Below are 27,265 nucleotides of genomic sequence, written 5' to 3'. Positions count from 1 at the left end.
AAGATAGGCCCATCAATGGCTATTAGACAGGATGTGTAGGAATGGTGTCTCTAGTCTTTGTCAGAAGCTGGGAATGGGAGGGATCACTTGATTCCCCATTCTATTCATTCCCTTTGGGGCACCTGACATTGGCCACTGTTGAAAGATAGGATACTGGGCTAGATGGACATTTGGTCTGATCCAGCATGGCTGTTCTTATGCTCTTGCAAAAATCGATCCTTGCATTAGCTGGTTAAACCAGTACTATTTGATGGTGTCTGGTTGGCTATTACTTTTAGAGGATTGAAAATAAGGTCTGTAACAAAGAAATGGCTAGACTCAGGTTATCTATTGTTTAGGAATACTTATGTCAATGAGTTCTAGAGTCAACAATTAAAACACAGAAGGTGCACTTCTAATTTGTGGCCTTGAAGTTCCATGCAAATACTGCATATTCATAGACCTCCTACAGCATTGTATGCTGTGTGCAAAGATTTGGTGTAAGCAATGCAAAGTAATTCATTTTTGCAAGAGGTTGAGTTTTGATAAACTACTTGAACCATATTAGAGGAGTAGCCATGTTAGTCTGTAACTAAAAAAAATGTAACAATGGTCCTGTAGCACCGTAGAGACTAACCAGAAATATATATACATAGTATCATGAGCTTTTGTGGGCGCAACCCACTTCTTCAGATGACAAATATGGAGCAAGAGGCACAGAGGTTGAATTATAAAGCAGAAAAATAGGGGGAGGAGAAAAAAATCCGTCAGTTAAAGTGTCCATGCTAAATGGGGCCACTAGATTAGGCTGTAAGTGCCCAATACTTAGCTTTTGATGTCATTAGGGTGTTGAATATAATGGCCCATCTAGTTCATATCTTTGTTCAAGCTTGATGGTAGATGCTCTTTTGCTGCTATTTCAAAATAACTACTCTCCAGTCATTCAGAGTAATTACTCCCCAGTGCTTCCTGGGGCTGTAAATTGAAGTAGCGTATCTACATTAAAGGAGCCTGCTTTGGACTAATTTTGAGGATTCCATGTAGTGTGGACATGCTATTTTGGAATAGTTATTTTGGGAGTTATTATTTCAAAATAACTTATTTTGAAATAATTTCCTAATGTAGAGATGACCTGCGAGATAAGATACTGGGCAGATGAATCCCTGCTCTGATTTAGTTTGATACTTCCTCTGTTCCAGTATTCTTCTACTACTGTCCAGTCTTGCATGACAATCAGCTAAAGGAAACTGGCACGAGAGCATAACTAGGAAAACAGCTGGAAAATGCAAATAAAATTTCCTATTTTTTCCTTCACTTTCTCAAAGTTGGCAATAATATTGCATCACCTGCTGAGTGATGCTATAATGAGCCTTTACTCATTTACATAACAAATTAATCATAGAACTCTGTCAATATCAAACTCCAGTAATGATTCAAAACTGTTATGCCACCATTTATACTGGCTGTGTAGGTTTAATAATATGTGAAAGAAACCAAGTCAAAGAATCACTGAGGTTTTTTTAATTAAAACATAAAAGCTGGCCATCAGTCCTCTCCATTTGAGCCTGATATTGTCTGTTTTAAATTCACTTCAGGAAAAGCTTTAGCTATTAATTCTTTATGGAAGGTAGCATAAAATCTCCAAAGTTCCATTTTCACTAAAAACATCAGAGCTTGTCAAAGATGTGCATCATACCGAGATTGTGAAAACATTGCGCTATGGGTAACGAGTCTAATTTAATTTAATTTAAAACTTGCTTTAAATTATTAGTGCCTCCTTTTCTTTCTAGGAAAAAGAAAATGGATCAATGAGAGAATCTTTTAACTATACAATTTACTTTATTGGATAATGCATTTTACATTTTACAGAACCAGGTGACTTTTTTGGGAGAGACACCCAGAAAATATCCTGCAGGGAAAAATCCTACATTTGCCATATGAAGCTGGACTAGAGAGGATCTAGTAGCTCATTTCCAGCTCTTTGGTCTATGATGCTACAAGTCCCATCTTATACCATGTCATTTTGCTTGTATCAACTTGATTTTGTGAGTGTCATCAAAGATCATAGAATCATGTAGTTAAAAATCCTGCATATATCCATATTCACATTGCTTCCATACAGAATAAATTGCACTTCTTCATAAATGCAAGTTATTTCCAGGAGCTGAGTAAATTAGGTTTTTAATTATCCATGTGGAATTGTTGGAAAGCTGTGTTGGGTAACCTGATGCTGGTGGCAGGTAAAATACTGTGCAGGTGTGTATTAGTAGAGCTCTGAAAATTATAACTTGACCAAATGCAGTTTTAATCTCCTCTTTGTATTTCTGTCCTTCCATGTGCCAGCCAACTAAAAAGAGAGATGAAATTTTCTATATGCAGTGCCCTGGGGGGTTATGTGTGCTGATGTGATTGCACTGGTATATCTAGGATACATTTATTAGGTTGCAAACATGAGTTCTTAGAGGAACATAATATTTTGAGGGTGATTTGCCAGGGGAGATGTTTTCTCATAAACCATTTTTTGGTGTTTAAAAAAACAGACATTGTTCATTTGGCTTTGGATCATACACATACAGGAATCTATGGACAGATACCATGGATTTTCAGTGGGCTTAAATTCTTAAATTGCTCAGCACACATTTTCCCCTGCAGAAGTCAGTGAGCTAGGGATAAGATCATCTCAGGTAGGAACAGGTGACCAATATAAAAAGGGGATGTGGTGGAGGGGTATAGACTTCTAGAGGCAGGGAAAATTCCATTGCTCCCCTACATTCAATTCACCTAAGAGGTTTTTTTTAGCTTAGAGAGTGTTCTTAGCTTCCAAAAAGAAGTGTATTTTGCACAGTTAAATTTTTTAAAAAACAGCTTTAAGATGAGCAAAATTCCTCTTAATATTCACAATGATGGAGCTAGTTTTTAATCTCCATAGTACAAATCAAAGAACCCAATTTGTTTTGTGCTCATAGGAAAGTTGAGAGGACTGAGAATTGTCAATTTCAGATTTTAATGTGCATCTGATCACCATCTTTTTCCCCTCACTCTGTTTAAAAAGAATTTTTTTTTTGACGCTCCCATCCCAGTAACATGATGAACACTTCAGGTTACAGCAGGGTCATTTTCCCTGCTAGGCTCACATGATGCTCTGTCAGTGTGATCACAATCTAAGCACTTCAAAGTGTAATGAGGTCATATGTTCCCCCCAGGCCCAGCGGCTGGTCTGCTTGCTCTTTGAGAAGGAACTTTATGTTGATAAAGTGTGACAACAATGGTGCTGGTTTAAAAGGTACTGTTGTCAACTTAGCCCTTCTGTTGCATTTATTCAGTGTTTCATTTAAAATAGCAATTGGACTCTGCTTTGTTAGAAACCTTCACCTCCTCTTTTCTATCTTCTAAATTGAGGGTGATCCCAGAGTGGCTGCCAAAACAGATTTAGAGCAAAATTCTGTTGTCCAATGATTTCTTTCACTAGTCATGCTGCCCATTTATTTTCAAGTTGCATTTGCGGAGTAGACATTAAATATAAGTTGGAAATAAAACAGTCCTTTTGTTCCTCTCCACATTTAGAGAACAAAATCACCTTTCAGTTGGGATGGTTTTAAACTTATCATTTTGGGGGAACATGCTATTTGGAATAACCCATCAAGTTTGAATAAAACATTAACGCCTCTTTAGAGCAGAATTTAAGTTCACTTTGGTTTTGCCTCTAGTTCTCTGTTTAGATTGTGTGGAGGTTACTGTGACCAGATGCTTTCAGTGATAAATATTATAACTGAAGAGTTGCTACATCATGGCAAAATTGCATGCACCCAATTACCTGGGACAGCAGAGTGAAATGTAATTCTCTTTATCATTGGAATAAGGATTGCCAAGGAGACTTTTTACCTTGCTGCTCGATTTTCATGGTGATTTTGCAAGTTTTGGTCACTAGCGCTCTTAATTAAACTATAGTTCAGGACAGGTGGCAAACTCCAAATTTTATTCTCCCCCCTCCCCCCCGGCAAAAAAAATCCCCTTCTCACACACTTGAGTAACTTTTGTGGCTCTCCAGTATGTGGAATTCAGGCTTCTCTATACTTGTGGCCTTGAGCATGACCTAGGTCAGCAAAAGGCATCAAGGAACAATAGTTAGAAGAACAAAGAAGCATAACACTTCATGTTTGTTTCCTCTTGTGCAAGAGTCACAGAGAATTTTACAAAGGCAGATACAAATTATTTTAATTTTAATAGCTAGGGAAATTGAGGCATGGAAACTTGAACTCTCCCCCCTGCCTCAAAACACATACATTCTACTTGAAAAATCTTTGCCAAATGTAGAACCTTATTTTCTTTGGAGTGGAGAAGGAAAGGAAATGGAAGTTTTACATGGGGGAGAGGAGGGAAAGTTTTCTAACCATTCCCTTTTGAGGGAAATTTAAAGCAACATTAAGGATGGAGTAATAGCCTTCTGCTTGTCACAGTTTCCCTACATGTTTACATTGTAACTATCACAATCATCACTGAGTATAACACAGTACAAACATTTCTTATTTCCAAAGTGTCCATCGCTGTAGTAGCCACACGCAATATGCAGAATCATTAGACTGTTAACATAAACACAAGAGTGTGAGTTACAGTATTTTAGGGAATAACATAGGATTTGTCATGAATTTGTCATCCTTTAAAAGAAATAGAAGTTATAAAAGTGTCCAGCCATCAAGAGGACTTTGCCAGAGAGTCAGGGAGCCTTCTTTTTGGGGTCAGTCTTTACACATTGACATGGTTTGTCAGGTAATCTCCCAGTGACCCATTATCTCTGGGGCACTGCAACATCCCTTAGGCCATTAATCTATTTTAGGGAGTCCTTAATCTGCAGAGCTCTGAGTATAGGGAGCCTTTAATCCACTGATTTATGCATGCATTCTGCCTATGGATTTTTTTAGCATGGAAAATTTAAAGTAGCCTGTTGTGCGAGCTATGTGTGCCTGATCTAAGTATGAAGTAACTTGGCTTTTTAAAAACACCTGAAAACTACATTAGTTTACGTGGTAGAATAATCACCTATACAATTAAAGTCACATAACTATAGTAAATAAATCCTGAAGCTAGAAATGTGAGGCTTTTTTTTCTCTTCTCAGACTGAAATTTGGTCAAACTGACTTCTTCTCCCTCCAAAATTGATAATAAAATTTTGTTCCAGTGGTTTAGACATCATAAGTCAGCTTTCAGCCTAGGGCAACATTTTTTTATGACACAGAATACTCTGAAATGAAAGCTTTATAATGGGTAAGATGACGTAACCTTTACTGTAGTGACTAGCTGCTGGTATCACACTTCATGTTACCCTCTGAGTTACTTCCTGTACTTTACTGCCACTTCATTTAATCCAAAAGTCCTATACATGGGTCCATTAAATAAACTGTTTTCAAACAAGAAGTGTTATAGCCTTTCATTCCCAAACTTTTTAGTTATAATGTACAATTATAATGTACACCAAGAGGTTTTATCTGCCCTTTATAAAGGAGAGACTAACAACTAGTTTTGGCTAATGAGTAACTACCAATAAAAGCCAGAAATGACAGATGATAAATTATTTGGATTTATTAAACCATCCTGGTATTTTCTTCTCTGCAAGATTTAAGAAATCAAAAACAAAAAGCAATTCAACATTTTCTTCATTTGAAAGTTGATATTTTGGCATTTTGCCAATACCGTGTCTTCACCATTCAATTTTCACTGCAGGTAAGTCAATGAAAATACTGTTGTTCTTTTTTTGGTACATAGTGATTCAGTGGATAGGTTTCTGATTGATGTTGAGAGAGGTTAATATCTAGAAAAGCTATTTTCATTGATTTTTAAAAATATAATGCAAATATTACTAGTAGATTTTGCAGAATGTATTGTTTAATTAAAAACTTTTGGTGTAAATTTGTGTCCCTTTATACATATAAATGCTGATAGTTGTCTTCATATAGTACTTTTAAAAAAATAACTCATTTTACTAGAAGCCATCATATTGTGTAGTCCCTATTACCCTCTCATTTTACAATTAATCATTTTTTATTTTTTGGTAAAATATTGTGTTGAAATACATGTGACTTAGAATCTTAAACAATATTTTAAAGGTTTTAATAATATTATTCTTAATTGTGTTTATTATAGCAGTGTCTAAGGGAACACTAAGAAAGAGGCCCCATTTTGCTAAGTGCTTTACGGATTAGAGAACTAAGTGGTCCTTGCCCTGAGGCACTTACAGTTTAATCAGACGAGACAGGCACAGGCTAAGGGAAGGACTAGATCACATACGCAGGGTGAACTATGTGATAGTAAGTATCAGAGGGGTAGCCGTGTTAGTCTGAATCTGCAAAAGCGACGAGGAGTCCTGTGGCACCTTATAAACTAACTGGAGTGTAGGAGCATAAGCTTTCGTGGGCAAAGACCCACTTCGTCAGATGCATGTGATAGTAGCAAACCTTACGTATGTTCCATGATTGAACTAATATGAGCTAACGGAGTTGTATGTGAAATAGTGATGAAAACCATGGTGGACTGCATAACCTGGAGAAAAGATAGTCATCTACTCCACTGGAAGAAAATCCCTCATGCTTTAATAATTGCCCTCTGAAACTGCTTTAAACATTGTAGAACTCCAGATTTAAGCAGGTAGCTTCATTAAAAGAGAGCTGATACAAGTCCTTTCCAATCAAAAACCTCTAGTTATATGTTAATCATAAAAAAGTGCTTCAGACTGAAATGTGAGACACAAGGTCTCAGGCATGTGTGTTCTTTATATTAATTTTTTCTTCTTACCAGCCTCAGAGACCTATTGGTGGCAGACAAGCTTCACAGTTTGTGATCATCAAGTTATGAAGCTTTCTGCACATGCTTCTGGAACAAGCTGTTATCCCAAGTGATGTGTGGACCAGTCACAGACAATGGGGACTTAAACAGCTACTTGTTCCTAAGGCTAATTTAAGTGTCGCTGTGGGATCAAAGCCTGAGTCTAAATCTTCTGTTCCCATGGAGCATGCAGAAGGTGGAGCCTTGTCCCACTGAGAAGAGGAGTCTTTGTGTTGCTGTTGCAGTAACAGGCATGCAGCCCAATTGAGGGAGGAAACAGCACTCCGAAGGCTTCCTCTACCTAGACATGGTATAAATAGCCATAGTCTGGCCCAGCAGTGCATCCGCTGGAAGTGCTGATGCTGTTCCAGGTTAGGAAGGAGCAATATGTTAGTAAGGAGCAAGACTGAATGTGTAGCCCATTAAAAATGGATCCATTGCAGCTAAAACTGTATGTTGTCTGAACAGAAGAGTGTAGGAAATCAGTTTGGGGAGGCCCAATCTCTCAAAAAAACAAAAATACCAGATTTCAGACATTTCCCTGCTTTGTTCATTTGTTTTCCTCGTTAAAGCCAAAGTGGTTTTTTAATCAACTTCCATGCAGCTCTCTTTCCTCTTATTCAGGGAAGCACAGTGGGTGAGTCTGCTAAAATGACTGTCTGACTCAAGCCACCCATCTCTGAGCAATTCCAAGTATTGGTTCACACACTATTCATGTTCCTTGTTTTACGACCTTGTGTTGAGGAGGTGTCTCAGGTTTTGCTAAGGATTTTTTCCAAATCAGAACTTCTGAATGCAGGCTTCTCACATTCCAGTCCTATGTACAAGTCTTCTGTTTTCCCTGTTAAGTATCCACCTTCACCTGTAATCCGTTGGAAATATTCCAGCATGACTTAGATGAGAATTGTCTGCAGCAATGTGTATTTAACTTCGCTCAGTATGTTTGTTTCAAGTCTGCGAGGGCTTGGATAAATGGATTATTTTTGTTGTACCTGCTACAACTCCTCTGTATCAAACCGGAATCACGGTTATCTTCAGTACTAAATTCTGCTAAATCATCTAGTCCGTGACACATGAAAGAGTGTAGAGTTATTTCCTATCTTGCATCTTCTTGTAGATCATTCATTTCAATATTAAATGTCCCAATCAGAGGTCTAGTCCTTCCCTTGTGGGGAACTGTTCTGGATATACTTGATTTTTCCTTTCTCAATTTCATCCCATTACTGCTTGTTATGCTCCCTTTAATCACTCTGAATAATTCCTCTCCATTCTCTTCAGATATGTTCAGCTGGCTGTTGGCTGTCCCTTTCCATGCCTTGATGACACTTGTTGCTAGTTGCCATGCTCATTGTTGAGTCCCTGAAATGCATTTTCATTAAATCACTAGCTCCCCTTACCATTTCTAGCAATGTTGTATGATGTAAATAGTGCAACTGGTACAGTAAGAGAAAATTGTTTCCTCTTCAGGGCGGGAAGCACCTTGATGTTCCAAAGCCGTTACAAGTTGTATGTAATCCCAACCTATGTTAGAGACTTAGTTCAGCAAATAATGTTGACCTTTTCTAAAGGTCCCTCCCATATAAGTTGTAGGAATGCTCTTCTACTGACCAAAATACAACCAATGTAGGCCTGTCCTTCAGTAAATAGACCTTAAATTATTTGGTATATAAATACAGCAGCAGTAAGCATGAAACTGCTTTCTGCTTGGAAAATTAGCAGCAGTACCTATTAGTGCACTAATAAGGAGGTGCATATTTGATACTGGGCAAGAGGCAGAGTTAATCCAGATTTTTCCCCAGGATGCATAGCAGTGTGGGACTGCATTTAAATGGTGTTCACCTCATCCAGCAGAAAAAAATTGCAGTGCATTAGGTAGGAATGGAGACTTGTGTACCAGTCATGTTGCCAATCTAAAGACTGCTTCAGGGATATGGAGTTGAGACTACTGAGGATGCATGTTGTTGGAGGTATGGAAGACTCAATATCCACATCTTTCTGGTGTAGCTAGAGAACGTATACAACTAGATATCCTGGTGATTACAGGTGGGACCTCCCTGGTCCAGCACCCTCAGGACCTGACCAGGCCTGAACGAGAGAGTTGGCCAGACCAGAGGAGGTCAATTCCACCTCTCTGCTGACGGACTCCAGGCCTTCCCTGGGTCTGGCTCTCCTCCCAGACACAGGGTTGCTCCTCCTGCTCCCCCTCTCCCCCCCCTCCCCCGCCGGGCTTCTGGCTACATGCCCAGCCACAGGGCTGCTGGGCTCCTGCTGCCCCACGACCACTGGGATAGCTGGGGCTTGGGAGCTCCTTCTGCGCTGGGGCTTCGTGGCCACTAGAGCTACCATGGCTCTGCTGCTCTGAGGCTGCCATTGGCATGGGGCTGGTGGGGCTGCCAGGGTCGCCATGGCTGCTGCTTCCCTTTGGCCACTGGGGCTCCGCAGTTTTGGAGCTGCCGGAGCTTTGCCACTCTGGGATCACTAGGGCTCTGCTGCCCAGAGCCAGCCCCAGTCACCAAGCTCCCAGCTCTTTTCCCTGCGCCTCTGCTCCTAGGGCTCTTTGATCTGGCAAGAGTCCCGGACCAGAGAGGTTCAACCTGTACTGGGGCAAACAGATTTCCTCTAATCACAGTGGAGTAAAGGAGGGAATATTTGATCAGTTGCATACAAGCCATATATCAGCTGTTCCTTTTAACTTTGGCTCTTAAGCAGGGGCAGAGTGATCTTTGATCTCTGGAAAACACAACGTGCCAATAATGATAAGACTTAGAGGAATGTTTTGGAGGGAAGGGTGAGAGAGAGGCTTTCAGTTACCCTTTCATCCTGTAAACAAAGCTCAGAGCGCTACAGAAAAATATTGGTATGTCACCAGAAAAGCCTAGATCGGGCTCATCAACCTTTCAGAGGTGGAGTGCTGAGATTTGACTTATTCACCTCTATGTACGGGTCCAAGTGCCGGTGATACTTTTTAATTCAATAATAGTTCAATTTACAGCAGCGTCATTAATAAATAAATAAAGATGCAGATCTTACCTATTAGTGCAGAGATCAGCAAACTTTCAGAACTGGCGTACCAAGATTTAACTTATTCATGGATCTGTGTGCCGGGGGAAGGAGAGAGTAGGGGAGGCAAGGGCAGGCTGGGTACGGTGACCTTATTTTCTGAACCAGCTGCAGCTAGGGAGAATGGCTTAATTTAAATTATGAAACAGATTAAGAGTTTTATCTTTCTCATGTTAATTTATCAAACTTCATTTTAAATAAAGTAAAATATTATGTCCAACACTAAAATTGTGAATGTTTTCTTTATTTATGACAGGGGTGGAGACCCAATTTTGGGTCGGGGAATCAGTTGGGGACCACACAGTGAGAAGCAAAAAACCTCCTCCAACCCCCCCCCCCCAACCTTCTCTGATATGACCCCCAACTGAGACACCTTACTCCTCTGGTGCTCCCACCCTATGGGGTGAGGGGAAGGGACAGGAAGGACTGAGGTTTGGGGCTTTCCATAGGCCAGATTTACTTTTCTGGGGTTCCATTGGATTTTGTAGATTTTAGGCTCTGGAGTGGGGACAAAAATGCAGGGTCCAATGTGTGGGACAGGGCTGCCAGCGAGTGGGATAGGGATGGGGTGCAGGATCTGGGCAGGAGGTGGACTGTAAGAGGGGGAGAGGGTGCGAGGTCTGGGTGGGAATAGGATGTCTGGCCAGGGGAGGAGGCAGAAGCAAGAGAGGGGGCGGGCTGTCAGGCCAGGGGCCAGGCTGTTGGGTCGGGGGCAGGAGCAAGACTGTCTGGCCGGGGGACGTGGGGGGATATGATGAGTGAGGGAGTGGGGATCTGGGCATGAGGGGGTGGGAGGCATTTGTTTTCATGCCACATGGCAGGCACGGCACAGCAGTGCCAGCGAGTGTGGCTGCAGCGCAGGGTCACTGGCTCGCACAGCAGCCACCGACACGGGGCAGCTAAGCAGGGGTCACCTAGTGTCTCGCCCGGTCCCTCGGGGATGCTGGCAGGCTAGGGCAGCAGGCGCAGTGTTTTCTGGCGCAGACTGAGCTCCAGGCTCTCGGCCAGCTCTCGCAGCTCTTCAGGCCGCAGGTGAGCCAGCTGGGCAGCAGCACTGGAGGCCTCCAGAGCCTCGTCCATGTGGTTGGTGCAAACCAGTGTGTCCTCGCAGTGCAGGCAGCGGCTCTGTTTGGTCTGCAGCAGCTCAGCCAGCTACGAGCTGTTCAGCTCCATGCCATCTGCTCTGCTCGCTAGCAGCTCCAAGGTGCAGAGGTCCCCCTGGCAGCGGCGGCCTGAAGGAGGAGGCGGTGCAGCTGGACCTGGGGCCCCGCACAGCAGAGGTAGTCCCATGGGAGAGGAAGGGGGTCGTGCAGCGCAAGAGGATGTCAGGGACTCACTGGCAGCAGCACACACCACAGCCGACGAAGGGGCACCTCTGAGCGCAGATCCACTGTGCACGCAGCCTAACCTGCTGCCGGGGAAGTGGAAGGGTGCCAGCAGTAGGTTAGTCTGCGTGTGCCACTCAAAATCATCTCACGTGTCGCTCGTGGCATGCATGCCAGGGGTTGTCGACCCCTTGCCTAGATACAAAGCTTAGGCATCAAGCCTGCCAAAATATGTCTTGAGGAGGAGAGGGGTAGAAATTGCTTGTACGTGAAGAGTAAGGTTATGTGTACACTAGCACTTTTGTTGGTACCTTATGTTGCTCAAGGGCATGCAAGAACACAATATTGAGTGACACAAGTGTCGCCGGCATAAGCACTCGTGTGCATAGCACTATGTTGGTGGGAGAGCTTTTCCCACTAACATAAGTACTGGTGCTCCTTGAGGTGATTAAATGTTAACGAGCAGAAAGTTGCTATAAGAACAATCTTGCAGTGGTACAGCAGCATCGGTATAGCTGAGCCATTGTACTTTGCTAGTGAAGACAATTCTAAGTTGTATTTGTTCTCTTCCCATCTTTTCCTAAAATTTTCTCACCAACTAAGTAGAAGTGAGTTTTCATTTCTTTGTTGTCAAAGCATAGAAATCCATACAAAAGTGTTTGATCCTTTCCCCATGGCAGCAAAACTGTACATGATCCTCAATCATAAATGAATAGCTGATGGGGTTTGTGTATAAACTTCTCAGTATGTGTAGACTGCAGAGCCTGCTGCTTTATATCTAAAAGACGTTCCATAACAGAAAGTGCCTTGTAGACAGGCTGGTATATTAGGTTTGAATCTTACCATAATATTTTAATCTTGCTTTTAATCATTGTTCCGCATGAAGAGATGCAGACTTCAAGCTGTTGACTGAACATTTCCATCCCCCCTTCCATAAAGGAAAATGTGACCATCCCCTGATAATAATTGATACACAGCCATACCACATCCTTCTCGGATTACCAGGTGGTTTTGTTTAGACAGGTAGAACCTGATCTTGCTTATGAAGAACAGTGATTATTTCACATGACTTTATTGCTGGGATTCCTGTGGTTTTATTTAATTGAAATTTCACACAAATGTATTTACAGTAAATTGGCAAGTACTCATTACAAGAGAATACACATCCTAAAAGAAGGCAGTATGAATTCCAAACTACCTTGTGTGTGTGAGAGAGAGAAGGCCTGAAGGGAAGGAGGAGGTGCAGGAGTAATATTCACCTCAAAGGTATCTAGTCCCAGTGTTCATCCAGATACTGCTTCCAAATAAAATCGTAACTGTCATTTTTATCACTTTTCCTAAAAGGAATTTTTCTCACCGCCTTGACCTGGTCTAATGGAGTATTAACCAGCAACTCTGCACAAGTTATCTTCTCTAGCTCTTCATCAAAAGAGACCTTTGCTTTCTAAATTAAAAAGTAACTTTGCTTCTGTGAAAGCATTTCTGCTTGTAGTAGCTGCCCTGTGGGGAACCTGAACCACAAATAAATGAAGCTGTTTCCCACAGGTCGCTGAAAGAGTCATGGCACAGCCAGAATTAATACTTTGGGAATCTGACTTCCAGTCCCTTTCTGAGTCCACTAAAGCACATGGCCTCTCCTGAATATGTTTTTAAGCAGCATGTAAAGCCATACCTATTTCTCATGGAAGCTTTAACTTTTTCTTCTTTTTTTTAAATGTAGCTACATAGTAAAGCCTACTTTGATTAGAAAACTTAGCAAGTTTCTCCATGCGTTACTTGTGGTTGATGTCACTGCATTTCAAAGGAGGTATAGTGAGTGAACTGAATATTTTGCACCTATTGTATTTGTCAAGTGGACTCAATGGAACTGACACTGGGAAAAAAACTCAGTCCAAGGTGCATTACACAGGTGATAACCTAAGCTCAAAATATTTTGTCTTTTCTCCACAAGGTTAATTGCTACAGAACATCTCATTACCCAAGGCTCATGCTGCAGTCAGCCAACCTTAACATTCTTTATGCAAAGCATCTGCGGCAGGAAAGCATTTCTGCATTGACTGGGGCTTCAGAGCTATACTAGCTTCCGTATACAAGCATATAGGCTGATCTGGTTTCAGAAGAGGCCCCAGATGTTTAAGATGTTTACAGTGCTATCACCAGAACTGAATCTGTTTACAACAGATCACACATCTCAGTAGGTGAGGGGCATGATTATGTATGTGTTCATTTTGGGAAGCAGAAAGTATTAATACTTATGTGGTGTTTTACAAACATTATTAGAGTCTTAATGCACCTGTGACCTTAGTAAATGGTTTTGCAGAAGTATATATCAAGGCACAGAGATTGAGCAGTGAATCCAAGGTTATATAGCAAGTTAACAGCAGCTCCAGGAATGGAACCCAGGATTCCTGACTGGTCTAACCACTAGACCGCACTGCTTCTCATAACTCAGTTCTCCATGAGTTCACTCAAAGCAGATATCCTCTGGGTTCAGAATGAAAGGTTGTTTCAATGAAAGGTGAAGTCTCAGAACTCAGTACTGGTCCCTGTGCTTGAAGTTCCCTTTTTCCGGACAGAAGTCTCTGGAACATGGATACATTCTCCGCAAAGCAGTGGCCTGACCTGGTTATTCTCACAGCGTGGTTTGCCACCATGCTGTCTCACATGATGGTTTACAAAGTCTCCTTTTGATTTCTGACTGCGAGTAAAGTGGTCCTTTAGAAAATCAAAAATTGGGAGGGGAATTAAAAACCCAGGATCATTAAAATAATAGAAGCTGTTTCTATACTTGAGCTGTCAAAAGTGATGTACTTAGATTTGCTCAGTCTAGTGGTTTTGTTTTCAGTTGATGCAGCCCATAGCTGATTGTAGAAAACTTGATTCCAATGGCTTTGGTGACAAATAACATTTGTATCTAGGTGCTACAGGAGATTTTTTTTTAATATAAAAGGGGCCTCGGTGTAGAGAGATGGACTTACCAGCCCAAACTGAGCATACCAGAAACTAGGTGTACTGCTTAGTAATATCTTGCCCTTCTGTAATACCTTCATGATGACCCTTTGCATGGGATAAGGTGCTGTTTTGATTTAGAGAGGGAAACTGAGGCACATGTGTCTAAAGTCACATGCAGTCAGTTGAGCTGATCCTCAAATCCAGGAGTCCTTCTTTCTTGTTCCTTGCTCTGACCCCACTCCTATACTCTGAACACTCTTTGGCAGTACCAAGGGTTAACTGTCAGTCACTTTACTACATTTTGAATTGTCTTTTCCACTCTGCCTCCTTCCCAGATGTAAATTGGAAGAGAGCTGTGTGCCTGCCAGAGAAGATCCTGTTTGGTGGCCATTTGAGATCATGGGAAGATCACCAGTTACATCTTCTGGAGGGATTTCACACTGTCCAGTCATGCTGGGTTGCATGCTGCCAGAGCCCCAGCTGTGATGCCTTCTGGCTGTTGGAAAAGATGTGTATCCAGGTGAACTGCATGATTCCCTATAGTTGTCAGGCAAACAGGACCAATTCCTCAGATTCCATTTTGGTGTTTCTAAAGAAATTGAAAACTACAAAGCACTCCTTAAGCTTTCGACCTGATGGCAAGGTGGGGACTCTGCTATACAAGTTGTTGGACCGGCACACACCAGCCCAAGCCAAAAAGAGACTGCGAAGGTCCTTTCCGGAGCTGCTGAAAAGGGACGTAGCAGGTATCCCCACCAATGGGAATGCTGAAAATCCACCAGCCAGGACCTTGGACAGCGAATCCAAGAGCAGCTTGAGTAAAATTGGCCTAAAGGATAACCAGGAAACTAAGCCTTCATTGAGCAAGGTACATGTTCCCAATAACCATACAGCTCTAGAGAGAACTTCACAGCAAAATGGAGAGGACTCAAAAGAGCAGAAAAACAAAAGCCCTGCCTCTCCTGAGAGCAATAGTGTGAATGCACTGAGTGATCCAAGTGGTAGTGGCTCTTTGTGGGTAAGTGTATTTGCTGGGAATGAAATGGGTATGTGAATGGATTTTCTGTTGCTAGTGTTAATTTTAACGTGTTGTATCAGGTGAGCATCCTTCTGGTTGTCTCTTATTATGCAATCTCCTATTAACAATACTTAGAAGGTACCTTCAGAAATATGCTTTCAGCCTCTGCAGAGAGACAGGGCAGTAGTTTGACTCTGAATTGGGGGAGGATTTAGTTTCATTTAGTTTAATTTTTATCTTCAGTAAAAAAAAAGGTGAGAGGCAGACTGTTTCCTGTCCATATAATACTCATCATAAAAGTGACAGGTAAGAGGGAGAACTGTCTGGTTGGTGTTCTGTAACAAGCAAAAGGCAGGGGAGTTCATGGATGTTGCAGTCAGTTACCCATAATATATCTGATTGACCCACAAAATAAAACAAGTAAGTATTGAATTCTGGAGCAATTCAGCACATTACTGTACAGATCTATGCTGTTTTGTCATGTGTCCTCAATCAGATCTAAGTAATCATATTCTGTAATTGATCTAAAGTCTTAATTTTAATTTTTGTTTTAATACTCATTCTTTCGTACTCTAACTTCCAGAGAGGCTTGCATTAGCAGTTGATAAATGAGGATCATTTGGCCTTCTGTTAAAGAAAAAATAGGAAGTCAGTACAGAAATGCCAGATGTCTGATTTAAACATAAATAGTTGTGGTGCTCTTTGTCATATGTGCAAAGGGTCTGATCCATAGGCGTTGTAGAATCCCTAATAGGAGTGGTGTTGCAGAGTGAATCGTACATTAGGAAGCTACAGGGCTTGAATATCTCCTGCCATATTTCAGGAATTCGGGATTATTGCGCTGGGCTCCTTTCTCCTGTAGTTACATTCTGGCTGTGGAAAATTAAGAGACTATATTCCACTCCAGCTATGCAAATCTTGTAGTGCTATATAGCACTGTGACTGGTATCAGCCATCATCTTGCAGAACAGGATGTGGAGTGGAGCCAAAGGACACCACTGAGAATTCCAGAGCTAGTTGTGTGTTAAACAACATTGTGGTTTAGCTTTGCATTTCAAATGTTTGATCTTCTAGAGCCCCATGCTACTTAAGCATGACTCATGAGTTTCTCTTTGTTTTCTCCCTACCCTGCAATATTGCAGTATTTCTGTCCTGCCCAAAACCTTTCCTTCATCTAGCATTTCGTACGAGATTGAGACTTAACCAGTGATTGCATTCTCCCATTCTGAATGTACCTGTATTTTGGGGAGATTTCACTGCAGCTGACCTTGAACTTTTCTTGCCTTTCTCAGTTAAGTTAGGTGGTTCTAACTGCTTGGCCTTTTCGGTCTGCAGCATTACGTCCTGAATCAAGCCCTACTCCTGCTCAGGATATTTTAAACCAAACTTAAAAGCTGTGGCATCATTAGCTGCTCACCATCTACTGATTTTATGGGAGTTTCCCATTTTTGGGAAGCGCTCCTTCCATAATTAAGTTATACTGTTGGGAGTACTTTATGGGGCATGATTCCACTTCATGGTTTCATTGCTTAGGATTCCTTCATTAGTCTCCCAGGAGATGATCTTCTTACACTGTGAGTTGTGACCTGGGCAGCCTAATAGCTAGGAAGATGTGTTGCAGTCATTGGCAGCTAGGCCCGGACTCTGACAGGCTTTTTTACAAAACGAATGTAAATGATACTACATCGTCCCATTTCCTACTTTCAGCCTGTGCATATGCTCTGCTATTGATGTCCTGTATGACCTAGATTGGAATATCAGATAAATCTCTCACTTACTGATTAGACTCTTAGCTTCAGTTTTGTAGTCCCATTATAAGCTGGTTCTGTTCATGGTGTTATTTCCAGGTACATTAGGCTCTTTTCTTTTAAAAGTTTAAGATAGTAATGATAGTTGCAGTTAAAGTTCCTTCAGTCAGACATTCTCATGACATATATTAATGGCATTCATAAAAGACTCTCAGCAGCCTGCTAGGTAGGCAACTATCTTACTAATTTTACATATGGGTAAACTGAGTCACAGAGTGCTTAAGTGACTTACATATCAAGTTAATTGCAGAGACAGGAATAGAATCTAGGAATCTTTACTCCTGGTTCCCTGTACTAACCAGTAAACTCTGCTGCTCCCCAAAGAAATGAGGAATATATTTTTTTAACTTTCATAATTTCTTCAGGCTCTCCTACATGCTTACCTTTAATGAGCATACATATTTCATTCTGACTATCTTACGTACTTATAAGGCCTTCACCTGCATTGTATATGAGCACCTCACAATCCTCATGGATTTTATTCTTATAGCACCCCATGATACGCAAGCTTGTTGAAGCTATGTTGGTTCCAGGAGGGACAAAGGTGGGTGAGATAATATATTTTATTGAAGAACTTTGGGTAAGCTCAAAAGTTTGTCTCTTACCAACAGAATTTGTTCCAATAAAACAGATTACTTCACCCAACTTGTGTCTCTAATAGTGAGGCAGGGAAGTGTTACTACCTCCATTTTACAGATGGGAAACTTGGGCACTGAGAGTACATCTACGTAGCAACATTATTTAGAAATAACTAGCGCTATTCTGAAATAACTTAGTCCGCATCTACACAGCAGGCAGTTATTTCAAAATAGTGTCAAAATACTGTCAAGATGGAGGACTTCTTACTCCGACTCCTGTAACTCTCATTGTATGAGGAGTAAGGGAAGTCACAGGAAGAGTGCTCTGTTTCGAAATAAGTGCTGTGTATACACTCCCTATTTCAAAATACGCTGTTTCGAAATAAGGTACACAATTAACATAGCTCAATTTGTGCAGCTTATTTCGAGTTAAGCCCTACAGTATAGTAGACACACTCTAAGGGTATGTCTACACTACAAAGTTAGTTCGAACTAACGTCCGTTAGTTCGAACTAACTTTCATAGGCGCTACACTAGCGCTCCGTTAGTTCGAATTTAATTCGAACTAACAGAGCGCTTAGTTCGAACTAGGTAATCCTCATTCCACGAGGATTAAGCCTAGTTCGAACTAGCTAGTTCGAATTAAGGGGTGTGTAGCCCCTTAATTCGAACTAGTGGGAGGCTAGCCCTCCCCAGGTTTCCCTGGTGGCCATTCTGGCCAACACCAGGGAAACTCGTATGCCCCCCTCCCAGCCCCGGAGCCCTTAAAGGGGCATGGGCTGGCTACGGTGCCCGTGCCAGGTGCAAGCCTGCCAGCACCCAGCCAGCAGACCCTGCACCTGGCACGGAACGAGCCACCCACCCAATGCCCCCCAGCCTTCCCCCTCTTCCCGGGACCAGGCTGGCGGCTCCTGGGAGCTTGCCCGGGACCGCAAGAGGCGGGCACCTGCCTGGGCTAGTGCAGACATCGTGGACCTTGTCCACGATCTCCGCACTAGGCACAGGAAAGTGGCCGTCTAGGGCAGGAGAGCTGCCAGCCTGGCCACCCAGGAGCAGGTGTGCATGAAAATCAAGGGGGTCCACTGAGACCCCCGACCCTGAGCCCTGAGCTTACAATGGCCATCCTGGGTCAGACCAAAGGTCCATCTAGCCCAGTAGCCTGTCTGCCGACAGCGGCCAACCCTAGGGACCCTGGAGGGGATGGACCGAAGACAGTGACCAAGTCATTTGTCTCGTGCCATCCCTCTCCAGCCTTCCACAAACTTTGGGCAGGGACACCACTCCTACCCCCTGGCTAATAGCACTCCATGGACCCAGCCTCCATGACTTGATCTCACTTCCCTTTAAACTCTGTTCTAGTTCTAGCCTTCAGCCTCCTGCAGCAAGGAGTTCCACAGGTTGACTCTTTGCTTTGTGAAGAACAACTTTCTGTTACTAGTTTGAAGCCTGCTACCCATTCCTTTCCTTTGGTGTCCTCTAGTCCTTCTTTATGGGAACTAATGAAGAATTTTTCTGTATGCACCCTCTCCACCCAACTCCTGCTTTTAGAGACCTCTATCCTGTCCCCCCTCTGTCTCCTCTTTTCTAAGCTGAAAAGTCCCAGTTTCTTTAGCCTCTCTTCATGTGGGACCTGTTCCCACCCCCTGATCATTTTAGTTGCCCTCCCCTCTCCCAGCCTCTCTCTTCCCCTCTCCCACCTCCTTTTCCCAGTCTCCCCCAGTTTTGTTCCATAAAGACAGATTCCATTTTTGAACACAATTGTCCTTTATTTTGTACATCAAGAAAAGGGGCTAGGGAAGGGTAAGTGGAAGGAGGTGAGGTAGGATTGGGGTACGAGCCCCCGATGGGGAGGACTGGGCTGGCTCTGTGGGCTTCTGGGGGTGGAAGCTCTCCTGCAGCCCCCCAATTGCCCCCTTTCCCCAGATGGCAGCCTGCGGCAAGTGCAGCCGGGCTGATGGCCGAGTGGTGTAATGTGCCCAGTGTGGGTACTCCGGGCACTCCAAGCCAGGGCTGCTTTGCAAGTGGGGCACCCCTGAGAACTGTCTGTCCGGGGTGGAGGTCGGGACCCTTTAAGCGCAACCCTCGGCTAGCCTGAGACAGCATCTCCACGCTCTAAGTCCTCCTCTGATGCCCTGCCGGCACTGCTTCCGGCCATCCTTAAGCCCGGTTCAGGGTCCAGTTAATGTGGACATGCTAGTTCGAATTAGCAAAACGCTAATTCGAACTAGTTTTTAGTTCTAGACGCATTAGTTCGAATTAGTTTAGTTCGAATTAACTAATTCGAACTAAGTTAGTTCGAATTAGCGCTGTAGTGTAGACATACCCTAAGTGATTTGCCTATGGTCACATGGAAATTTGTGATGGAGTAGAGAATTGAGCCTGTCTCTCCCAAGTTCTAAGATAGTATCCTAGCCATTCTTCTTTACTGTCAAAATAAGAGTCAAACTAAACATCTGTACTTCTTGCATTCGTGACATAACAACAGTTACATGAAGTCAAGGCATATTTCCAGTAGTGGAAAGTTTAAGGGCTCCGCATTTACATCTTTGGCTGCCTCTGTAAGGAAATTAAAAGCAGTGCACTTTCCAAACGGGGATGGGTGAGGGGCCATATTCATTCTCTTTGGTAATACTATTGAAACCAATGGAATTTCATCTTGGATCAACTTGGTCCAGTGCATGTGGTCAGTTGCTTTGGCTGTCAAGTGTATTGCATTTCATGCTCATGTGTATACAGAGAATTTGCATGGTTTACAGATGGTCTGTAATATACTTGATCATTACTGCATGCAGAATAGTTATTACCTGAGAGCATCAAACATCTCTATTTGGAAAAGACATGTTAGTTCAAACTGGCTCTTACCTGAATGCTAAAGGAGGAGAAGCAGAAAGTACCCTGTGTATACGCTCTCCCTCTCCTAACTATTGTTGGAGGGATGACAAGTCAGACCAATTATTATTGTTTCTAAACACTGGAGAGGTGATCAAGTGGCTGTCGTTTTAGTAAAAATTTTGTTGCAGCTCATGGATTATCTCGTTCCCCCTATGAAGGTGATGCCGTCGAAGCTGCAATGTCATCTGCTAAAGCACGGGCAGTGTAAATATGTAGGCTTAGTGCGTGTGTGCTGCATTATGTAAGGTGAGGGGGAAAGCATGTTGTGGTGAATTGCAGTCCACCCCGTGTATCAGTCCTTCTGCAAGAAAGAGAAATTAGTGGCATTCTCCAGGCACCAAGTCCCAGTTCCTTCCTTGCTGCAAAAAAGTTTGCCAGTTTTAAATTGCAGCATTGAATTTAAAAGCCAGTCAAGAGAAAGGTACTGCATTGCTGATCAACATGGCAGCTACAACAGAGCCACGGGAACCCAGTTCTTAAATACAGAGCCTTACAATTTCAGTCACCCAGCATTAGGGATGTTAGATAGCTGGTAATAGAATACTTGACTCACCACATGAATTCTTAGTAGTCAGTCAACTATTCTATAGTCCCTGGGGGCAGGGCTCACAGCCAGTGCACTCCGGCCCCACTCCCGGGGAGACCCCTGCTACTCTGCACTGCTAGATGGGAGCTGGTCTGTGAGGGGAGCCGGTTTAAAAACCAGCTCCCCTCATAGACCGGCTGCCTCCCACCCTGATACAGAGGCAGCAACGCGGGGTGGCAGCAGCTTCTGTTTTTGTGGAGGGAGGGGGAGCTAAGCACTTTGTGGATAGAAGCTGCTAGGGAGGAAGGGAACAGAGGAGGTTGCCGTGAAGCTTGGACCCCCTGTGGACAGGGGCTGCTGCTGTGAAGCCACCTCTGCCTGCAGCGGGCCCACGCTTGCCCTGGGCAGTGGCTGCTTTGTGGCAGCCTCCTTCCCCCCCCGCCACTTCGCACTGCTGCCTCTGATGAAGGCAGCACTGCAGTGGGGACAGGCAGCACCGTGCAGCAAGTGCTGGGAGAAACCAGCTTTTAAGCTGGCTCCCCCTAACATCGACTCCTGCTTCCCCCCTTGCTGCCTCTGATACAGAAGCAGCAAGTGGGGGAGAGAGGGAATGCGAGTAGTTGACTAGATTAATCCACAATCGAGTAGTCGACTAGATTAACCCACAATCCTAGGCTTATTGGTTAATCGACTAGTCCAGTGTTTCTTAACCAGTAGTACGAGTACCCTTAGGGGTACTCGAGAGAAGTGTGTGTGGGGGGGAGGGGGGGGGACATCAACACAACTGAAATTTGGAGAAAACTGAATTTTTCGTTTAAGTTTTACAGCTTTTTATTATTTTTGTACTTTTTACACCTAAACATTTCATTGCACGCCCAGCTACAATTAAGTTATTTAAACAAATGTGTTGCAGTGGTAGAAAAAAATGTGTGTGTGTCTGAAAACTATAGGTACTGGGGATATTTATACCTTTTTTTTTTAAAGGGTACTTTATAAAAAAAGGTTGAGAAACACTGGACTAGTTGACTACTCGTTCACTTCCCTATCCGGCATTAGTCTTCTTGAATTCTGGCTTTTATTTCCACTTAATCTCGTCCTTCTTTCACTGCCAAAGTAAGAGCCAAACTGAACAGCTGTACTTCTTGCATTCCTGACCTAAGATCAGTTAAATGAAGCCAAGGACATATTTCCTGTAGTGGACTTTTTAAGGATTCAGCATTTAAATCTTTGGCAGCCTCTGTAAGAAAATCAAAAGCAGTGAGTGAGGGTAATTAACCATTGGAACAGTTCACCAGGGTTATAGTGGATTCTCCATCACTGACAATTTTTAAATCAAGATTGTATATTTTTCTAACAAATCTGCCTTAGGAATTATTTTGGGCAAATTCTCTAGCCTGTGTTTTACAGGAAATCAGATTAGATGATCAAATGGTCCAATCTGGTCTTGGAATGAATTAACCTATGTTGTTGGGTACCTTTCCTGCAGACAGGAAGGGGAAAGGTTTTCCTTTGGGGCCAGCACAAACACTGTAACTATTGATGATATTTTGTGTACCTATCAAGTTTTGGAGTGCTCCACAGACACAAATGAACACTCCGTCACTCCTCCATAGCACTTACAATTAGGGATGTTAAAAATGGTTAATTAGGTAACCGTGTGCCTGTTAAAAATCTTACGAACTCTGCAATATAAAGCTTATACTGCAGAGCCCACAGCACAGCTGGCTTCCTGGGAGCTGAGCTGGCAGCCATTGCATTCTGGGAGCCGGCTCCCAGCAGGCCCCATTCCCAGGAACTGGCTTACCTGCAGGCTTTGCAGTATGGGGCGACAGCCAGTTCCTCAGGATCTGTTGCACACTGGAAGATGGATTTTTAAGCTGGGTTCCAGTGTACACCAGCTCCCGCCTGCCAGCTCTGCTTCTGGGGAGCTGACTGCTGCCCTGCACTGCTGCTTTTATATCAGAGGCAGCAGTGTGTGAAGCTGGCTTTTAAGCTGGCTGCTGCCCCATGCTGTGGAATTTGATACACAGCCAACAGCGCAGGATGGCAGCCGGCTCCCTGGGAGCAGGGCCAGGAGCTGGCATGTTACATTAGCCGACAAGCTCATGCTTATCGGTTAACCGTTTAAACAGATACACTATTATATCCCTACTTACAATGTAAATTCAAACCTTGTGCAGAAATGAGAGTCCAGTTAAATGAACTTAAAAAAAACCCAACCCATTCTAGACATATGGTTTTCCTCTGGCAAGTGATTGATGGAGTCATTAAATAACCCCCCCCCCCCCACTTGCTGTTACAGTTCCATTTTACAGAAAGGGGTGACTGAGGTAGGGAGGTTAGGTCACTTGCCTGAGGCCACAAACTAGGGCTAGAATCAGAGGTTCCTGGTTCCCAATCATGCATGTGCACTGATAGACCATATCTCTGTCAAATTATTTATTAAAGGGTGAATGAGAGAAGGGTCAGATTTGCTAAGAATGTTCTTAGGAGAAGACAGGGCCTGACCCACCATACACAGTGGGGATTCCCTAGCCTCCCATGCATCTCTTACAACCCTATGAGGGGCATTTGTTAAGAACAAAAAGTGGCTCCTGACAGCTGCTCAAAACCCTGGCAAATTTCTCTGGTTCCTGCTTTTCCAACAAATCTGACTTGTGTGTCTGCATTCCTGAAATTCTGCTCTGTATCCTGGATTCTCCTGGCTATTCCCTCTTTTGTCTCATCTCTGAATCACACTAAAGCTATTCTGTTTATCCTTGTAGTGCACTTAGTAAAAGGGATATGGTAACAGGCATTGACTATAACTAATGCATGTTAAAGGAAGCCAGTGCTGGCCGTATTCAGACTATTAATGAGGACTGCTACAGAGTAACATCTCCCTAGATTTGCCTCGTTCAGTGCGAAGAATCTATAGAATCACTGAAGCATGCGAGCCCATTAACTTGTAAAAAAAAGTGGTGAGAATACTTCTTTGCCCATAATATTAATAGTGCTTTACCTGCGTATCTGCAGTCCATGGAGCTGAAAGTACTTTAAATGCATGAACAAATATAGTCAATTCTTCCCCCTTGCATTGAGGATGAGGAAGCTGAGACAGAGCAGGTATAAGTAGCCTATCCAGCACTGGAACAAAAGGCCAACCTCCCCTGATATTAGTGTTGGCTGGCTGCTTCAGTGTTGCATGTTCAAGGGCTTCATTTTTACCAGTAGTGTCAAAATGTTCTGTCCAGCCTAGTCTAGCTACCATAACTGCTGCATCCATTGCCCAGACTTAATGCCATTAATGTGGTATTAAAGTCACATGTGCCTTTTTTCGTTTAACCTTTGGACCCAACTATACCAGGTAAGGCTGTGATGGGGTAACTCAGTTACAAAACAGGTTCCAGATCAAAGATGGTAGAGTGCTGCGTTGTAAGTGGTCAGCAGATATTATTGAAACATTATTTGCTCAACAAAATATGCTATGCACATGTACTGTACAGATAAACCCAATTACAGCTGAAATGTCCGGGAGTGACTCTACAGGATACTAACCAGGGCGGAACTAGGTGCTGTAGAAGGAATTTCTGATGAAAGAACGGAAATTGTTTTTGTCTGCTTTGATTATTTGTAATAAATTGACTCATGCTGCATGGTATGCAGAGAGGGGATGTGTACAAGCTTTCTGATCCTCTTTCTCGCATAGTTTTGGTTGTGGCATACACTCACATAACTGGCGGGGTGCATGTCATTCAAAGCATGGTTTGTCTCTTTTAGGGATGGTCTAAAACAAATAACTCCCTGCTGCAATGAATGATTCTTAAAGCACAAAGATTCTGATAGAATTCTTCTCCTTCAGAGCAGCCCACGTCTCAGTTCAGAAATAGGAATATGTGATGACAAACTACCACAGGGAAATCTGGTTCCTTGCTTTAATGTATTTGGCTTACTTTCCTGTAACTCTGCTCATTCAAGGCTTGCAAGCACCTCAGCACCTTCTATGGAGCCTGCCTTAGCACCTGCTATGCTGCAACAGTGGATGTATTTCACTCTAAGAGGGCTAAGCTGTATGCAGCCGAGCTGGAAACAACTTAGCTGTTCTGGAGAAAGAGCTGAAGGGGAAGTGTAGGGTGGGCAAAAACAGATAGTAGCAGTGTTAGAAAAAGGAAAGGAAGCTGTAAAGCTTCCTATTAATAGGAGAATAGTTATGGAGTGGGGCCTATTACTCCCTAATTTTAGGAGGAATACGTGAATATTCTAAAGGCACTGGATTGTGCAGATATGAGGGGAATTTGGGGTCAGTTTGAGTTTAAAAACTAAATTGGCATCCAGTTTCAGACTGAGACGTTCTCTTCTTTCCAGGCTCATGCAGGGACATCCACCTCAGAACTCCCTGTGTTGGCAACCTTTTCCAGCCCCATCGCACTGGGCTTGACTGCCACTGGCAAGGCTGAGAAACCCAAGCAGTCAAACAACACTTCCGTCCAGCCTCACTCCTTAGAAGAGATTCTCCCTACAATCAGCACTTTGCAGGAGAAAAGCATGGTGAAGATGCAGACTGTTACCATTGTGCCCACCGGTGTCCCCACCAACAATAATGTTACCACAGTCCGGGCTATCCCTGCCACTTCATCAAGCACCCCAGTACCAGTGCCAGGTGAGAGAGTGCACCTTGCAGCACCTTCCAAAAACAGACTATCCCACTGAGCAACTGATCAGACATTAAAGCACTGTAAAGCCACTACCGTGGGACAGTAGCTGAATACAATTTCTCCAAGAGAGCATTGAAGGGGTCTCTTCCAACATGTTTGTCAGTTAGAACTTTTATCCCATCCTGGAGGTCCTGGCATGGGGGCTGGGATCCTGAGGGCTCCTGGCCCATGACAGACCTTGAACACGCCCCTGGGAATCCCTGGCAGACCCTAGGGCTATGAGATGGGATCCTGTTTTTAAAATTGCAGATCTCTGTGTCTACTGAATTTATTCTCCAAATGCAGCTCAGACATGATGTTTCCAGTACTGTAAAGGGAATAGAGATCTGACACGAGTTTCAGTGGCATGAAATAGAGATGTGAACGACTAGTCGACTATCCGATAAGCAAATACTTATCGGATAGTCAACACACTGATAGCTTTCCCCCTCCCCCTTGCTGCCTCTATCAGAAAGAGGCAACAAGGGTGGGGGGAAAGAAGAGGGGGTGCTTCAAAGTGGCAGCGCCACATGGAGCCCAGGGCCAGACCCCGGGCTCCATGCGGCACTGCTGCTTTGAAACCCCAAGTGCCATCCCCAGCTGGCCCTGGGTTGCACACAGTGTTTCAAAGCAACAGCACAGCGTGGAGCCCAGGGTCAGCTGGGGACTCCCCCGTGGAGCCCAGGATCAGCTGGGGACTCCCCCGCTGACCCCAGGCTCCATGTGGCGCTGTCCTTTGAAACACCACAGGGAGCCCTAGGCCAGCAGGAGATAGCTTGAGTCCCCCACTGGCCCCTTGCTCCACGCAGCACTTTCACCTTTGAAGTGTAGCAACAGCTCTGAGGCCGTTGCTACACTTCAAAGGCAGAGGCGCCCTTATCGACTAATTAAATAGTCGATTCAAATTCATCTAAATTTAACCTCCCTAGCGTGAAACCTTGTTTCAGCAACTATCTGCTGTACACTGCTCTCCATCCAGCTAAGAGGAAATCTGTGAGGTGGTTACTCATAATGGGGTATGACTTTTTTTCCCTTGAAATGTCAATGTATTGTTCAGCCATGCAGAAGCAGTACACTTGGTCATTAACCATGTCTTGCTGCAGCACAGTGCCATATTCCTATTCACACGTGCACCCAGAGTGCACAATGCCTCTACCAGGCAGCACTCAGCACTGCCCAAAGTGCACTGTGCAGGGCTCCGGAGGCGATTTTAAAGAACCTGGGGCTCCAATTGCTACTGCAGTAGCAGCTGGGGTTGAATCCCTGACCCCCCAGGACAGTTGCTTGCTTTGCCCCTGCCTCCATTGGCCGGCCTGTATAGGATGTATTTTACCCCTGAAAATTGACAGATCGTACAGTGGAAAGGAAAGATTTCGACACAATAGGCAAGAAAGCCAATTGACTATCTGAACTAACTAGTTTGCTAGTCTTTTTTTAAAAGCTACCCTCCACTCAACCCCACACACACTCACTAGTTAAATTAAATGCCTTAAAAGTGACCTTCATAGGAAAATATTTGGCTAGTGTGTGTCTGCTCCTTTATAAAATATAAAGGAGACCTGAAATGTTATTTTCAAAAAAAGGATTGGAGGTTTTATCTACTTGTTTTTTTTTTCTGTTAGAAATCCAGTTCTCCTT

At 43.5% G+C, this 27,265-nt stretch overlaps 1 protein-coding gene across 5 annotated transcripts in view; it reads left to right on the top strand.

Moving 5' to 3' along the window:
• The window catches only part of KIAA0319L (KIAA0319 like), a 68,264-nt gene that overhangs the window by 12,102 nt on the left and 28,897 nt on the right, over positions 1-27,265 (top strand). For 3 of the 5 annotated variants that reach the window (XM_089773485.1, XM_075908828.2, XM_075908827.2), the window contains 2 exons: positions 14,468-15,150; positions 25,299-25,593. In XM_089773485.1, the coding sequence (XP_089629611.1) occupies positions 14,468-15,150; positions 25,299-25,593 (978 nt within the window). Of the gene's footprint in view, positions 1-13,167; positions 13,379-14,467; positions 15,151-25,298; positions 25,594-27,265 lie in introns of those variants that run through there. The other 2 variants (XM_089773484.1, XM_075908829.2) reach the window with 2 other exon arrangements.

The sequence above is a fragment of the Pelodiscus sinensis genome, chromosome 26, assembly GCF_052426305.1.
Source record: "Pelodiscus sinensis isolate ZL-2025 chromosome 26, ASM5242630v1, whole genome shotgun sequence".
In the NCBI taxonomy this organism is placed as follows: domain Eukaryota; kingdom Metazoa; phylum Chordata; order Testudines; family Trionychidae; genus Pelodiscus; species Pelodiscus sinensis.
Note: the sequence above shows the minus strand (reverse complement) of the source record. Positions and strands in the feature narration are given on the sequence as shown.